The sequence below is a fragment of the Mirounga leonina genome, unplaced genomic scaffold, assembly GCF_011800145.1.
Source record: "Mirounga leonina isolate KUSES-001 unplaced genomic scaffold, KU_Mleo_1.0 Mir_488, whole genome shotgun sequence".
Classification (NCBI taxonomy): domain Eukaryota; kingdom Metazoa; phylum Chordata; class Mammalia; order Carnivora; family Phocidae; genus Mirounga; species Mirounga leonina.
In genome coordinates this window covers 6,559,199-6,574,882 of record NW_023270777.1, presented here as the reverse complement: position 1 = coordinate 6,574,882, position 15,684 = coordinate 6,559,199, and the positions used below count along the sequence as shown (strand labels likewise).

General features: G+C 44.7%; 1 protein-coding gene across 3 annotated transcripts in view; it reads right to left on the bottom strand.

Moving 5' to 3' along the window:
• Nucleotides 1–8,882, bottom strand: part of ARHGAP44 (Rho GTPase activating protein 44) — a 164,543-nt gene extending 155,661 nt beyond the window's left edge. For all 3 annotated transcript variants that reach the window (XM_034989629.1, XM_034989631.1, XM_034989630.1), the window contains exon 1: nucleotides 8,629–8,882. In XM_034989629.1, coding sequence (XP_034845520.1) covers nucleotides 8,629–8,681 — 53 coding nt within the window. In that variant the 5' untranslated portion in view covers nucleotides 8,682–8,882. The remainder of the gene's footprint in view (nucleotides 1–8,628) is intronic.
• Nucleotides 8,883–15,684: the final 6,802 nt, after the last annotated feature.

Here is a 15,684-nt window from a genome sequence, read left to right as displayed (position 1 = left end):
ATTTTAAAAAGCAAAATTTATGACACATAGAAGAAGAAAACATTGATCAGGAGCTAATGAGAAAGAATTTAAAAAAAAAAAGAAAGAAAGGAAAGTTTAAACCTAAGAGCTGATTCTACGGGATGTGGAGGAAAGTAAAGCCCCTGGCAAAGCTGATTAGCATGAAGAAAGAGAAAGAAGTGCAAATTAGGAGCTACGACTCTATACTCAGAGAAGATTCTATTAAATTTTAAAATCGTAATGAAATGAATGCCTTCCTATAAACTATGTTACTAAAAACGACTCAGGAAAAGACAGAAAGCGTAAATAGTCTGATGAAGAAATTGGGAAGCCTGTCAAAGATCTACCTCCAAAAAATGTCCTGGAAAAGTTGTTTCTAACCTTTAACGAACATGTTAGTTCCTTAACTCACTGCCCAGAAACAGAAGGAAGTGGGCAATTCATTTCACAAGGTTATAAAAATTTGGCAGGTGTAGCAAAAGAAAAAAAAATCCAGATGTTCTCATTTATGAATACTGAATGCCAAAATCCTAAATAAAACAACAAATTAAATCTAGCGGTATTTTTAAAAATTAACAAATCATAGTCAAATAAGATTGATTGCAGGGAGACAAGGAGAGCTCAGTATTAGAAAATCTGTAGGGGGTCAAACTCATAAAACACAAGTTCTTCAAGGGTAGGAACTCTATTGCTGGTGTATCCCCAGTGAAAACAATGTCTGGAACATAGTAAGTGCTCAATAATGAATTTACAGCATAAATTGCTGAGTGAATATAGTTGAAGGGAAAAGATATGATGATCTTTAAAGACCATGAGAATACATTTAATCAAATTTAACTTTGGTGCCAAAGAAAAACCCAAAGTAAAAGAATAAAATTATGTAATAGGTAACATGATTAAAAAACAAAATCTCTTGAGCCAATTATCATGCATTTCCATGAAGGATAGTAAAAAGATATGGAAGCCTATTTATTGCCCCAATAACTTAACACTGTTCTGTAAGTCCTAGACAATGCGATTAGACAAGAAAATAAGTATAAATACTGGTGAGGAAGAAGCAAAATGATTATTTGCAGAAAATATTAATGTCTACCTGGAAAAGTTGATAGCCTCAATTTTTGTAAAAAGTATTTAGAACTAATGAGATTGTTTAGGACAGTGGTTGTTAAGACAATTACACAAAAATCAATAGCTTTCTTACATTCCACTAATAAAGAGTAAAAAAAAAAAAACAGAAGAGTAGTGACAATGACAAATTACCTATAAAAACAAAAGCAAAACTGTGCAAGACTTAAACAGACAAACCCGATTTTATAGGATCATAAACAGACTTGAATAAGCATACCCTATTCCCACAGGGGAAGAATTCTCAGCATACTCACTAACATAAAATTGTCAATCTCCTCCATCTTAATACATTCACTTATAAAAATGCCGAGGAAAAAAAATAAACAGGTAAGCAAAGCTAAGGAAACATAAGCAATTCTAATTTATAAGGGAATAATGTGTAGATTAGCTGTGGTAAAGGCACAACAAGATCCTCACGCAAAGCTGTTGAGTTCTAATTGCCAAACCAAGGAGTTGCCCTGGAGAAGCTGAGATTTGGGAACCAGACCAACTCCACTGCTCCTCCCACCCAAAGCAAGGGACATCAACCCACCGCTGCTCGCCTGGGCAGGTGGGCCTACCTCACATTCCTGCCAACTGACAGGTCAAGAGAACAAATTAGAAATCCTAGAAACAGATCCAAGTAGGTGAAACCTTTTAGTACATGATGACACTTCAATACAGTGGGACTGAACCACATTATTCAAGTTGATAGTAGGGTAACTACTTGGGGTTTCTAAAAGATTTTATTTATTCATTTGAGAGAGTGCATACACGAACAGGAGGGAGGGGCAGAGGGAGAAAGAATCCCAAGCAGACTCCCCACTGAGCACAGAGCCCTACCCAGGGCTCGATCCCATGACCCTGAGATCCTGACCTGAGCCCAAATCAAGTTGGACGCTCAATCGACTGAGCCACCCAGGCACTCCCTACTTTTTTTTTTTTTTAAGGAAAACTAGATGTGACACCCTAGTCATGTCATACACCAAAATTAATGACTGATGAATTTAAAGTCTGATGGTAAAATTAAATCACATAAATGGTAATGAAAACGTATGAATTTTTATGTAATCTCAGGCTGAGGAAAACATTCCTAAGCATAATATTTAAGCACAAACCATAAATTGATAGACTTCAGATCACAAAATATTATAAAAGACAAAATATAAAAGGCAAAAAAAACTACAGGGAGATGGGTGGGCATATGACAAAGCATAAATATGCTTAATATATTAAAAATTACCTAAAAATCAATAGGAAAACAGTTATGACATGACTTTAGAAAAATGGGCAAGACGTATGCAGGCAGTTCAGAAAAGGGAAGAAACGTCCAGTCAACTTAAAAAATGCCCTGCGTCACTGGAAATTGAAAGAGAAGCAAAGAGGTTTTTCATTTATGCATTAACAAAGTTGTGATATTACTTCCTAAGAGGGTTAGGGGGAGGAAATTGGCAATTCTGCTGAGGATGTAAATATAACACATGTGTATGTTTGGATGTATAAAATATACATTCAGGTGGTCTTAAAAACTCACATGCTCTTTGACCCAGAAATTCCACTTCTAAGACTTCATGCTAGGAAAGCAAACTAACGAAAAGTATTTGCTACGTGATTAGCAAAAGGAAATTGGTTGACTGTGGTGGAATATTATGTACCCTTGAAAAATTATACTATAGATATATAGTTGTTGACAAATAGTCGTTGAAACAAGGTGATATTCAAGATGTAACACACGAGGATAAAGCAGATTGCAAAAGAATAGACATGATATGGTCTCTATCTCTTTTTTAAGAATACATGCCTATTAAAAACATAGAAAATGATATTCAAAATATTAAATGTGGTCCCCAGGTAGTGAGATTACTGGTCATGTTTTTCCTTCTTGCCCATCTATAAGTTTCTAACTTTCCTACCATAAACAAATATCATTTATGTAACCAAAAAGAAAGTTAAAAAAAGTAAATTGAATTCTGTGGGAAAATAAACATTTACTCTAAAAATAAACTCTAAAGTTGGAAAATGAAAGCAAAAACATCTGCTTTCCGGACAGAAAGGATAGTTTTAAATTGCTAGATGGCCACGCGCTTCCCAGGGGCGGTGGGGTCCCAGGTTCCAGCGTACTGAGATGCCCAGCATGCAATGAGAGAGCCCATTGCTCTCCTCCTCTCCCCACAACCTTCTCTCTGACCTACGCCTGACTCGACGCAGAGCTGAAGCACAATTTTATTATTTGCTGTCATTGCCAATATAGCATTTGAAATCCACTGTTCATTATTAATAAGAGGGATGCCTACTAATCCCCTCGAAAAGGGCCATCCCTAAATTACTGTTTTACTCACACGGCTGCTGATGCACTTTCTCTAGAGGCAAAAGAAAAAAAAAAAGTGGTCCTTATCACCCACCCTGAAAAATACTAATGAATACTGATACATTTCCTTGGTGGAGGTGAAGCGGGAGGGGACGTCATTAATTGCTGGTGAAGAGAACAGGTCTCTCGCAATGACTTGCAGGTCTGGAGTAACAGCATTCTGCAGGAAGCCCAGCCAGCCTCACACGGATTGCTGAGAGCCGCCCAGCAGAAGGCTGAGAGCCCGCAGGTCTGCACAGTAAGGAGCTCAGAAGACGCCCGCAAAGAATATTCTCTCCAGATTTGCTAGCCTGCTCATCAATTGGTGAGTACATTCTGTTATTTCACATATATACACCAGAGCGGGTGGCAAGACAAGAGCTTCCATAAAACTCGAATGAAACTTCACACTGAGACCTCATAAACGTGCACGGTGCTCCTTGTGGGGACCAGTGTGGGTCTGCCCAGCCCTATGGGGCTGGCTATCAGGAGGACGTACAGGGCCTGCGTTGGTCTGACACAGGTCCGGCTCACGGGGCATCCATAATAGGTGGGGAACGAAGCCTTCCGATGACTAATTTAGAATCGGTTCTGACTTTGCCCCCAATGTCCTATGGACTGGGTCAGGGCTCTTAGGAGGCGTGCTGATGGGCAAGGCTGTGTCTCAAAGAAACCTTCAAGGAAGAGATGCTCCTCGGCTTGGCTGTTTTAACCTAGAGGCTCTGCATCCTCAGCATCCGGCTCGGTCTGCCTGGCCTGCTGCATCTCCATCCCGAGAGCTGCATAGTGGCAAAGATGCTCAGCCAAGCTGTGCACCAAAAACCAAGCCCGCCCGGGGCTGCATGCTGAGCAGTCTAGGAATGGAAAGCAGGGCTCTAGACAGATCTCTGTCTTCCGCTCCCAGCTCGGAGCCTCCAAAACCAAATAATCCAACCTGACTGCCCTGCTCTTGGAATGTCCATGCCCCCCTCCCGCACTTCCATTGCTCCTTGCCTACTCCCAGACACCACGAACATCACCCATTGTCACAGAGGGGCACAGTGCCCATTCAGAGCGACCACAGGACAACGGCCGTCACAATCTAAGAAGCCCTTTATGCTTAAGAGGCCAGGAGGACTGAGTGGGCAACAAGAGAAAAATGACAATGAACTTCATCAACCATTTGCTCAGCACTTGATGTGAGCCAGCCTCCCTTCAACCTCATAACAGTCCTCTAAGGTGGGGGCTATTGGGACCCCCATTGTGCAGACTTGGGTGGGGGAGATGGGAGAAATATCCTCTTCACCAGATCAAGGTGCCAGTTTAACTTCTCTTGTCTCTTGCAGTGAGCGGGTCTCTAAATTTCCGCTCAGGGCTTTATTCCACCCAACACAAACCAGTGCCACTTCCAAGAAAAATGGTATGCCTTTCAGGATGCTTCTCACCCCAGCAACCAACAGATGCCCTTGAAGGTACAAAATGGCATATAAATCAGGCATGAACTAATCCCAGGAGTTTCTCCCGCCTCTGAATTGCTTTGCACGACTTCTGGATCCACAACACCTGGACCTTTGGCTCCCTTATTCATTCGGTTGTCAAAGAATTTCAGAGAACCTACTGTATGCCAGGTGTGAGGGCAGTTAGCTGTCCCTGCCCACAACGAACCCGAAGTCCAGAGGGCAAAATAAACAAGATAAAAACTGCAATACAACTTAAAAACAGTATGCCTTTAGAATACAGATTCCAAGAGAATGGGAATTTTGTCTACTCTGCGCTGTAATGTTTCTTGAACTCCAGCAGTGCCTGGCACAGAGCATTCAATAAATATTTACTGAATGAATGAAGAAATGGATGAACATATGGGTGCGTGCACGCCATAATGCATGTAACCCAGCAGTGATGATAGCATTTGTCCAAAGATGCCTACAGCCGCTCTTGATTCAGCATTTCCTAGTGCGGAACGCAGTCCAAGGCACATGGGGGCCCAGCCTTGCAGGGCCAGGGAATGCTTCCCAAAGGACGGAGTGAAATGCAGACACTGAAAGTGGAAAATTCAAAGCAGAAGGAACCTGTGCAGAGAATGGAGAAGCACACCCAGGAGGAGATGAAGCTCTTCCCAGTTAAAGGCAATGGGTTTTATAAACTCTCTTCACAGCCACTGAATGCCCTCTCTACTCAGATGTGAGCACTTAGGGGGAAAATACTACTAACTCCATGGTGGACACTGAAGCACAGATACTCCTATGCTGTTCAAGTGACTGGAGCCAGTCCCGAGCAGCTCTATATTCAGAACTCCAGAACCTACAACTTTTGGAAGGCAAGTGGGTAAAGAGCTATGGGGAGGAGCGACGCCCACACCTATTGCCTGTCTTCCCTCAAAGACAGGAAAGCCATCACTTTCCAGACACCCAAGGACAAGAATCCAGTGGCTTACCAAAGCAACTCCATAAAGCAACCCAAACATTCAATCCGACGGCTTCTCCGGATTCAAGAAATTAAAAAGCAATGCTAACCTCCTGCCTCACTGCAGTCTCAGGAAGTCAAAGTAAATGCTGTCCCTTTAATTTACCCTTTTATTTACTGTGGACGCTACAGTGAACAGTTTTAATCTTTTCAATAAGCATGAATTGAGCATCAACTGTCTACAAGGCATTGGGCTATAGACACCATACAATGGCGGTCAATACATTCTATTGGAGGCAGACAAGAAAACAAAAGATGAAAGCTAGGAGCATTTCAGAGCGAGGGGCATGGTGACAACCTTGAACAGGATGAGGGGTTAGACAGTGAATGGTGGAGGGTGGCCTCTCGAAGGCCTCTGAGCTAAGACCTGAATGATGAGGAACAGGCATATGGGCAGCGCAAGGGGGAAAACAGCAAGAACAAAGCCCCCAGAAGGAAATGAGCTTGGGGTGTTTGGGGCAAGGAAGGCCACTGCGGGTGGGACAGAATGCGTATGGAAAGACAAGGAGGAGTCAAGTCGGTAAGGTCTGATAGGCCCCCGGAAAGATCTGGGACGCTAAGTGCAAGGAGATGCCACTGGAAACTCTTAAGCAGCAAAGAAACATGAACTGATTTTTGCTTTAAAAAGTTCACTCTAAAGGTCATCAAAACGGATACGTATTAGCGAGACACAGGGGTGGACTGGCCCTCACTTTCCCTGGCGCGTAACACAACAGATACCATCGGATAAAGACAGCATTTATCCGCCAGCATCCACCAGAGTCCCGACAAACAAGTCGAAAGTACCACTCTCTTGGTGACCAGTTGCTTGGACTTCCAAGAACGTGCTTTCAAATAAGCTCACTTATTCTGAAGCCCAGCGTCCCCTCTTCCTGGGTCATTCCCTCTGTGGAGGAGGGGTTAAAAAAAAAAAAAAAAGGTTCTATGCCCAAGGCTCATAAATCTCACCACTTTCGAACACACCCTGGAAAGAGAAAGAAGAGTTGGTTGGTTTCCGGCGCGCCAGGGAGAAAGCCTGAACACCTTGCTCACATTTCCATTCAAGCACTGAACTGAAACCCCAAGACCAAGCGGGACCAGCAATCCCAGTTTATGGTGGGGGCGGGCGGGGGGGGGGCTCCTGATCGCTTTAGAAAGAAATCAAGATATTCAAGACAGGTCAGCTCGACAGTCATCTGCTAAACGACCAGGATGGGAAAACACTATTTCAGTGTCCAACATATCAGAAAAGCAGCCCACGTGAGGATCTATCTGTGGCCATACCATGCCAGAAATCTGGGCTAATCTGACTCTGCTATTCATAAATTCTCCCTCATGTGAAAGCCCATGTGTTTGGGAAAGGGAAATGAATCCAAGTCAATTTTAGACATTGTTACTTGGAAACCATCTGGAGTCCCTGGAAGCAGAAGAAACCACCGCATCCCCTGCCCTCGGATGCCCACCAGAATTAGGGCAGTGTGCTTACCTGGGAGTTTCGCCGGCCCAATTTCCCAGGGATGTCCCCACCCCCACCCTGCCAGATGCCAGCCAGGCTCCACTACCCACCCCAGAAAGGTATTTGGTTTCCACATAAACCTAGTGGAGAGCCCTCCATGTGTGGAGCCTGCTCTTGAACTGCACCCAAGGCTGGGTTCTCAGCTTTCCACTTTGCTTTAGCAAACTGCACACCTGAATTCCTCGGCACACAGCAGCAAGGGAAATCCGTCCCCAGGAGCAGAAGTTCCATGAAAAATCCCCTCTACCCAACACCCCTGTGTTCACAGCATGTCTAGCTTTGGAAGAGACCCACCAGAATCCTTATGTAACGTTAATAGATGTTGGCACCCTGCAGAGCGGCTCCTGGAGACACTAGCCCAGATGTAGCCCATTTTCGAGGCAATGACAGCAGGCTGGGTCCTGCAGCTTCCTAGGGCCCGGCTCTTCCTGACTGTAGGGCCTCTCTGTTCCCCTCCCCTACCTGGCTGTGATCCTCTGCTTATCTCATCTTCCAGAGGAGCTGGACCTCCCTTTCTGCAGGCTCCCTCCCTCTGCTGAAATCAGTCTTAGGACCAAGCCGACAGCAGCGCCATTCCACCAGCACCTTCCCTGCCCCCTCTCCCCCTCACCCCTTCAGATCCCCTCTCCAACACCTATGGCCTTAAGAAACCCGGCCAATGAAGAGATCCAGAATCTCGTACAGTCATAGCCCCAGAAAACAAACACGGCAGGAGGCGCAGGCTCAGCTCTGCCAAGCCGACCAGGCCCAACACTCCCCCCCGGACCCCCCGGGAAGCCTGAACTCGGCGCAGGGGAGGGAATCTTCGGAGAGCGACTGCGGGTCGGCTGCCTCCAGCACAATCGGAGCAAACACCTGTTTCCAGGAAGCCAGGCGGCCGGGGGCGGGGTGGGGGTGGGGGGCAAGAGGGGAGTCCCGGGGAAAGGCAGGGAGGACAGGGTGAAGGGGCAGCCGGGGACGCAGGTAAAGGGTGCGTCACACTTTGCGCTTGGCAACCGGAGCCCGGGCGCAGCGGGCAGAGCCAGAGAAGGGCTGCCGGGGCTGGGAAGTTCCGAGAGGAGGGGTCGCGCCCGCGAGCAGTCCCGGAGGGGCCGGCGCAGGGGCAGGCACGGCGGGGAGGGAGGGAAGGAGGAGGGAAGGGAAGGGAGGCCGGGAGGCCGGGGGGGGGGGGGGGGGGGCTCCATCACCTGCGCGCCCCGGCGGCGGCAGCCTCGCCGGCGCGCACCGGGGAACCTACCTGCCCACCGTCTGGTTGGCCAGCTGGCGCATGCGATTGAACTGCTTCTTCATCGTGGCCCCGCTGCCGCGCTGGCCCGGGAGCTGGGCGAGGACGGAGCAGCCCGGAGCCCGCCGCAGGTTACATGGCTCCCGCGCGGAGCCTCCCGGGCGGCGGCGGCGGCGGCACTGCGGAGCCTCCGGGAGCCGTCTGGCCCGCGCGCGCGGCTCCCTCCCCAGGGCACCGCCGCCTACTCCTCCGCCCGCCGCGGCGCCCGCTGCCGCATCCTCCTCACGCGCGCCGCCGCGCCTGCATGGTGACGCCCGCGGCCGCCCTCGGCGCCGGCCAGGTCCGCGCGGCCGCCCGCCCCCAGCCCCTCTCCGGCGCGGGGACCCGGGAGCCTCCGCAGGCTGCTGGCCGGCTGGCCGGGTGCTCCCCGCTGCGCCTGTGCGGCGGGCGCCGTGCATTCTGGGACTTGTAGTCCTGCGCCCCGCTGCCCACCTTTCCGCGTGCAAAGTTTGCAAGGACCGAGGTGCTCGGCGGGCGGGCGGGCGGGTGGGGAGGCATGCTTTGCACTGTAGCACTCCAGGGAGGGAAAGGCTTCGATGCTTTAACAGTAGCCAAGTGGAACCAAGACTACAACAGCAAAGGAGGAAAGTGAGCATCTGTCTTCCATTGTATTTTAAGTGAATGTGAGGCATGGCTGTTTTGAATTCACAGGAAGGAGATTTATGCAGGCGGGTACGTGGCTCATAAAATTGCATAAGGCCACCTGATACTTGTTGAGGTGCCCAGTTAAGCTTCGGGCCCAGGGCCTGACCGAGCAGAGCATGCATCCCAGAAGTTTCGTCCTTAATTTTTACCAAACACAAGAGGTAACCAGAGCCAAAATAGAAGAAGGGTGTAAGAATAGTGTTACCTGGGGCGCCTGGGTGGCTCAGTTGGTTAAGCGGCTGCCTTCGGCTCAGGTCATGATCCTGGAGTCCCTGGATCGAGTCCCGCATCGGGCTCCCTGCTCCGCAGGGAGTCTGCTTCTCCCTCTGACCCTCCCCCCTCTCATGTGCTCTCTCATTCTCTCTCTGTCAAATAAATAAATAAATAAAATCTTAAAAAAAAAAAAAGAATAGTGTTACCTACCGTGCCTATGGAACCAGACTGACTGGGGCAACTTTCTTGTATGACTTAGATTCCAGTCTCATAACTGTACCCATTTCCCTTGCACCTCCGGGGGACCAAGGGGCATCAGCTGTGGCAGGCCTGGAACAGTCTACACAGCAGTTTCCCATTGGCATCAGCTGGCTCCTTGAAAAGGGGTCCTGACCTTCTTTGTGCAGGCTCCAGCCTTAGGAAAAAGATAGGTGATTGCAATTAGGTTTTATCATCCCCCTGTCAAGTAGTCGGGTGGTAGGGGCTTTGGATCAGATAAGAGTTCGTAAATTGGACTTCTAAACACCAATTATATAACCTTTGGAAAAAATTACATAATCTCTGTAAGCCTTGGTTTTCCCATCTCTAATAGAGAAATAATATTGCCCGGTAGGTAGCAAAGATAGAGAACTATTTGCTAAATTACCACTAATTAAATAACATACATTTCTATGTAGTACATTATGTCATATTCGTTTACTACAAATATGATTATAGTTAGCATAATAGAGCAGAATGCCATTCCTACAACAGAATTACTAATCTGATAAATGAAAGAACTTTTTTGCAGTGGTGTATTTTGCATATGTTGATTATAGTTGCAAGATGTCCTAAATATGGTTCAAAGTATCTTGCTGGCCTGCTGAACAAAAGATGGTTTGAGGCAAGTCTTGGCTGAATGAACATGAGATCTTTAATTAATTGTGAATTTAGCCTCTGCTTATTAGGTCAGGCAGCTCCAGCCAATTAATAAGCGAAGGCATGATTTGCTTAGTTTTATACAAACTGACATTACGTCCACTTTGAGATATTTTTAACAACCAAGACACAGCATGGTATTTAAATGTATAAATAAGAGATAGTAAAAGTCACTGTATGACTTTTAGCAACACTATCTCTAACATCTAGAACTGCACTGGCCCATACAGTAGCCACCAATCGCAGGCGGCTATTGAAATTTAAATTAATTAAAATTAAATGAAATTAAAAATTTAATTCCTCAGTCATCCTAGCCACATCATAAGTGCCTAATAGCCACACGGGCTGTACTGGACAGTCTAATATAGAATATTCCTATCCTCTCAGAAAGTTCTACCGGTGGGGGGGAGGTGGTGCCTGGGTGGTTCAGTTGGTTAAGCATCTGCCTTTGGCTCAGTTAAGCATCTGCCTTTGGCTCAGATCATGATCCCACGGTCCTGGGATCAAGTCCCGCAATGGGCTCCCTGCTCAGTGGGGAGCCTGCTTCTCCCGCTCCTCCCCGCTCCTGTTCCCTCGTGCTCTCTCTGTCTCTCTCTCAAATAAATAAATAAAATCTTTAAAAAAAGAAAGCTCTATTGGACAACACTAGTACTAGGGAACTCTGTAAGACAATTCCAAAATCGTGTCAGTCTGTCTTCAATCCGGGGACATTTCAGTTCTAAAAGGGGACTTTCTACTTATCCACAAACACAGCCTACCCTGCTAGAGTGTTGTTTTTTTTTTTTAATTAACGGATGGCTTCTTTACATATTTCCTGTTCTCCTATGAGATTTTCCTCCATTTAGGAAGCAGCTCATGTTTTTTTCCTTCCTACCCAGGGACGGGATGACAGTGCAGAAAAAAGAGAAAGGGGTGTCAGGTCTACTCATCTGATCTTTCAAAGCAGGCTTCAGAAACACGTGTGCGAATAGACTTTTTAAAGAAAAGCGTCTTTGAGTTTCAGGAATACAGGCTTTGGAACTTTAATAGTCCATACCAAAAATGGTTGAGTCTGAAGAACACACCATCCTGCCTTTTCTAGATAAAGAATTCCCAGGCTGTGAGGTGTTGAAGATGATGATAGGGGAGTGGAAGGGGAGAGAGGGCGAGCGAGGAAAAGGAGATGACTCCTGCACAGATTTGGTTATGGTTCAAAATTTCACTGCCTGTACCTATGAAAAGGGATTATACTTCACCTTCCCGATGAGGTCAAGATCGATCATGCGATTCTCTTTGGACATAGAACATGCACAGGGTGATTGGTGCCGCTCCTGAGCAGATTGGTAGGAGTCATTTTGTGATCCTCCCCCCCTCCTTTTTTCAGTCTGCCTTACGACCAGCAATGACCCCATTAAGGGCTGCCGTGGATCAGAGTCACAACCATCCAGCGGGGATGAAAAAGAATACCTTTGTGGTTATAAGTCAGAGGTCTGGGGATTATTTGTTATAGCAGCATAATCAAGTCTGAGCTGACTACTACAGAGCATACGTCTAAGGAAGATCACTTGCTCCTGGCTCCTTCCCATGGTCCAAAAAAAAAAACAAACTTCAGTTTGGTTCAGGGAGGCTGGAGGTAACTCTATCAGGAAGCTGTAGTACAGGACCTTTGCATCACTTCTTCCATGGGAAGGCTAGTAGGCAAAGCTCACAGAGACCCTGCGCCTTTGAAGGCCCAGGGGCAGTAAGGATACCCATGTGGAGTGCCCAAAGTCCCTAACCCCAGTCCTCAGGTGACTCCAGAGTTCCCTGCACCAAGCCATGTGCAAGGGTTTGTATACCATAAGGGTATACAAAAGTACCTGAATGAGCTGGGTGTTTTTGCCGCTGGGATCGAAGTTGACAAGAAAGAAAGCCACGGCCAAGATGTGGAATACAGAAGCCCTGAATTGCCAGAAAGTAAATAAGAAGAGACTTCAAATTAAGTGCATTTGAAGGAGGAGAAGGGGAGGAGTGGAGAAGGAGGAGGAAGAGGAAGATGGAAGAGGGAAAGGGGGAGGGAAGAGAAAGGGAAAGAAGAGAAGGAGAAAGAAGGAAGATTCTATTTCTTATATACTCGACTTTGATCTATGGAAGGATTTCACTTCCGGCTCCGTATTGCCCTTAAGTGCAGCCACATGACTTGCTTTGCCCGACCAGATATGGGCTTCTTACTTCCATCAACAATGTGGTAGAACTATTTATCTGAGATGTGTTTCCTTTGAAATCCCATATGCCACTTAGGAGGCTCTGAATTAGAGTGGTTTTAGCATCTTCATTCTGAGTCCAAACATTCGGTCCAACGTGGGCATCAGCAGAGACGTGTGGTTATTTAAACATAATTTTAAATAAAGTTATATAAAATTAGAAATTCAGTTCCTCAACTACACTAGCCACTTTTCAAATACCCAAAGACCTTGTGTGGCTAGTGGCTACCATATCGGCAGTGTAAAATAGAACTTTCACAACATCGTCACAGTAAATTCTTTTGGACAGCGCTAGCCTATAGAACAGAATTCAAAATACAGGATCCAGCAGAACAGAGACAACTGAGCAGCAGGTGACAAAACTCAGTGTAATTATGGCCCGTTACTTTTTTTGATCTCTCCAGGCTACTCTCCTCACCTACTACATGGGAGGTTGTAGTATAGAATCTCAAGCCATAAATTTTGGGGGATCAATGAATTGACCAAACAATTTGCTCAATAAACTGCTTTTGCCTGGGTATGCCTAAGCCTTCCAGCCTTTAAGACATCCCAAATAATATTCAGTGCTATGCTATAAATAATCCTTTTTAGATTCCAATCACCTTTATACCTACAGGTATAAAATCTACACCATTGAGCCATATCTGGTAAGTCTAAAGATTCTTTTAAACAAGGTGATAGATGTTGCCACCTTCGGGCAGTATCAGTTCCAATGTTTCAGCTTTCTTGGATCTGTACCCTTGCCAGAGCCTTATCATGGGCAGAGCGTATTTCCCTACCTAGTAACTTTGGACCTGTGTGACTGACTTGGCCAATGGCACATGGGTGGAAGTGACATATGTCAATTCCAGCCTGTGCATCATGAGGCTTTGTACATTTTCCCTTTGTCCTCTTCACCTTTTCCACCAACATTAAGAAGCACTTCACCTAGGTGCCCATTGTCTCTCACCTTGGGCTATTTAACAAACACTTGTGGGGCAGACCACTGCTGAAATGAAAGAAGTAATTGATGAATTCACTTTAGGACAGGTTATTTTTAAAAGATAGGTAAAGCTAATAGGTCTAAAGAAAGGGAAAAAGAAGCAAGATGGAGACACATCACCTTAGGAACGAGAAAAAGGATTTAATTACAGGTGCAAAAAAATTATGAGAGAATGTGCAATTTTATGTTTACTTATTTTAAAATAAGCTCTGTTTTCACTCCGGAAATATAAATTGCTACAGATGTTTCAAAAGTGGGCGGCAAGAATGAGTAGACCAAGAACACTAAAGAAATTGGAAACATTGTCACAGAATAACACCCTCCAAAGTAATCAGGCCCAGATAGTTTTATGGGGGAGCTGTTTAAAAGATTCAAGGAACAGATTAATTCCTCTGCTATTTAAAGTGTTCCAGAACACAGAAATAGAATGAAAGCAACCCAATTCATTTTATGAAATTGGCTTAACCCTGTTACCAAACCTAATGAAGATAGCACAAACACAAAAACAACCTACCAATATCACTTACACAATAAAAATTGTGAATAAAACAAATTAACTAATAAAATGTTAATGAATAAATTCTAACAGTTTATGTGCTTATGTATAAATGCATATACATTTTAATGGTGTTTATTGAAGAATAAATAATTCAGATAGATTAAAAAATGAAAATCATGCATATTCTCGCTAACCAAGATAACATTATGAATTTATAAATATATTTCAAAAATGGAATCACACTTGTTAGGTCAATATGTTCTTTCCTGTCTTCTGTTATTCTAAATATCTCTATGATTAACACACTGGTAGCTAAAACTACACACATACTTATTTCCTTAAGATCAAAATTGAAGAATTAGAATTTCTGCACTATGTTTTTTTTTTTTTTAAGATTTTATTTATTTTTTTGACAGAGAGAGACACAGCGAGAGAGGGAACACAAGCAGGGGGAGTGGGAGAGGGAGAAGCAGACTCCCTGCTGAGCAGGGAGCCCGATGCGGGGCTCGATCCCAGGACCCTGGGATCATGACCTGAGCTGAAGGCAGACGCTTGACAACTGAGCCACCCAGGCGCCCCTGCACTATGTTTTTTAAGATTCTTTTGTATTGCCAAATTATTCCTCTAGATAAAAAATAAAAACATTTTGCAGGCCCACTTCTTGTGCATAAATTTTCTGTTTTCCCCACACCCTGACCTACACTATTATACTTTTGATAATCTTGCCAGATGAGTAGATGAGAAATAGCATTATAGTGCTATTTTAATTTGCATTTTTAAAAATCACATTAAAACATTTTGCCCACATGTTTCATGACTAGTCAGGTTTTCTTCTTCAATTAATTGCTGATTTCTTCATCTCCTCAGCCCATTTTTCTGTGATGGGCTTCCATATATTCTCAGTGATTTTTAAAAGCTCATAATAGGTAATAGAATTTCCAGAGCAGATGATGAAGAAATAAGCATAAAAATGTTAAAAAAAAAACAACAAAAAAACAACCAACATTTTGCAAAGCTGAAGAAAGGCTCAAGTCAAAATTAAAATAATTTACCAAGTGCCAGAAAATATTACTGTGGGGAGGGAAGGGGGAACCCCATACCTATCTTGGTAAAACTTCTGAATTTCAAAGATAACATACTGTACTGTATATTTGAAAGTTGCTAAGGGTAAGTCTTAAGAGTTCTCATCACAAGAAAAAAAAATTATAACTATGTATGGAATAAGTATAATGAGACTTACTGTAGTGATCATTTTGCAAAATATACTTATAGCAACTCATTATATTGCACACCTGAAACTAATATAATGTCATATGTCAATTACATGTCAATTTTTAAAACCAAAAACAGCAACAAACAAGATACAAGCATACACAGGTACTATTCAGAGAGAAGTTTGTGAAGAAAAAAGCTGATTCTCTTGTACCCGTAACACTCAATACCAATAAAATTTGGAACCATATTTCCAGAGCTCCAACAGAAATAGGTTGTGGCTCAAATGGAACTCAAAAAGTTTGTATCTGGTCCAA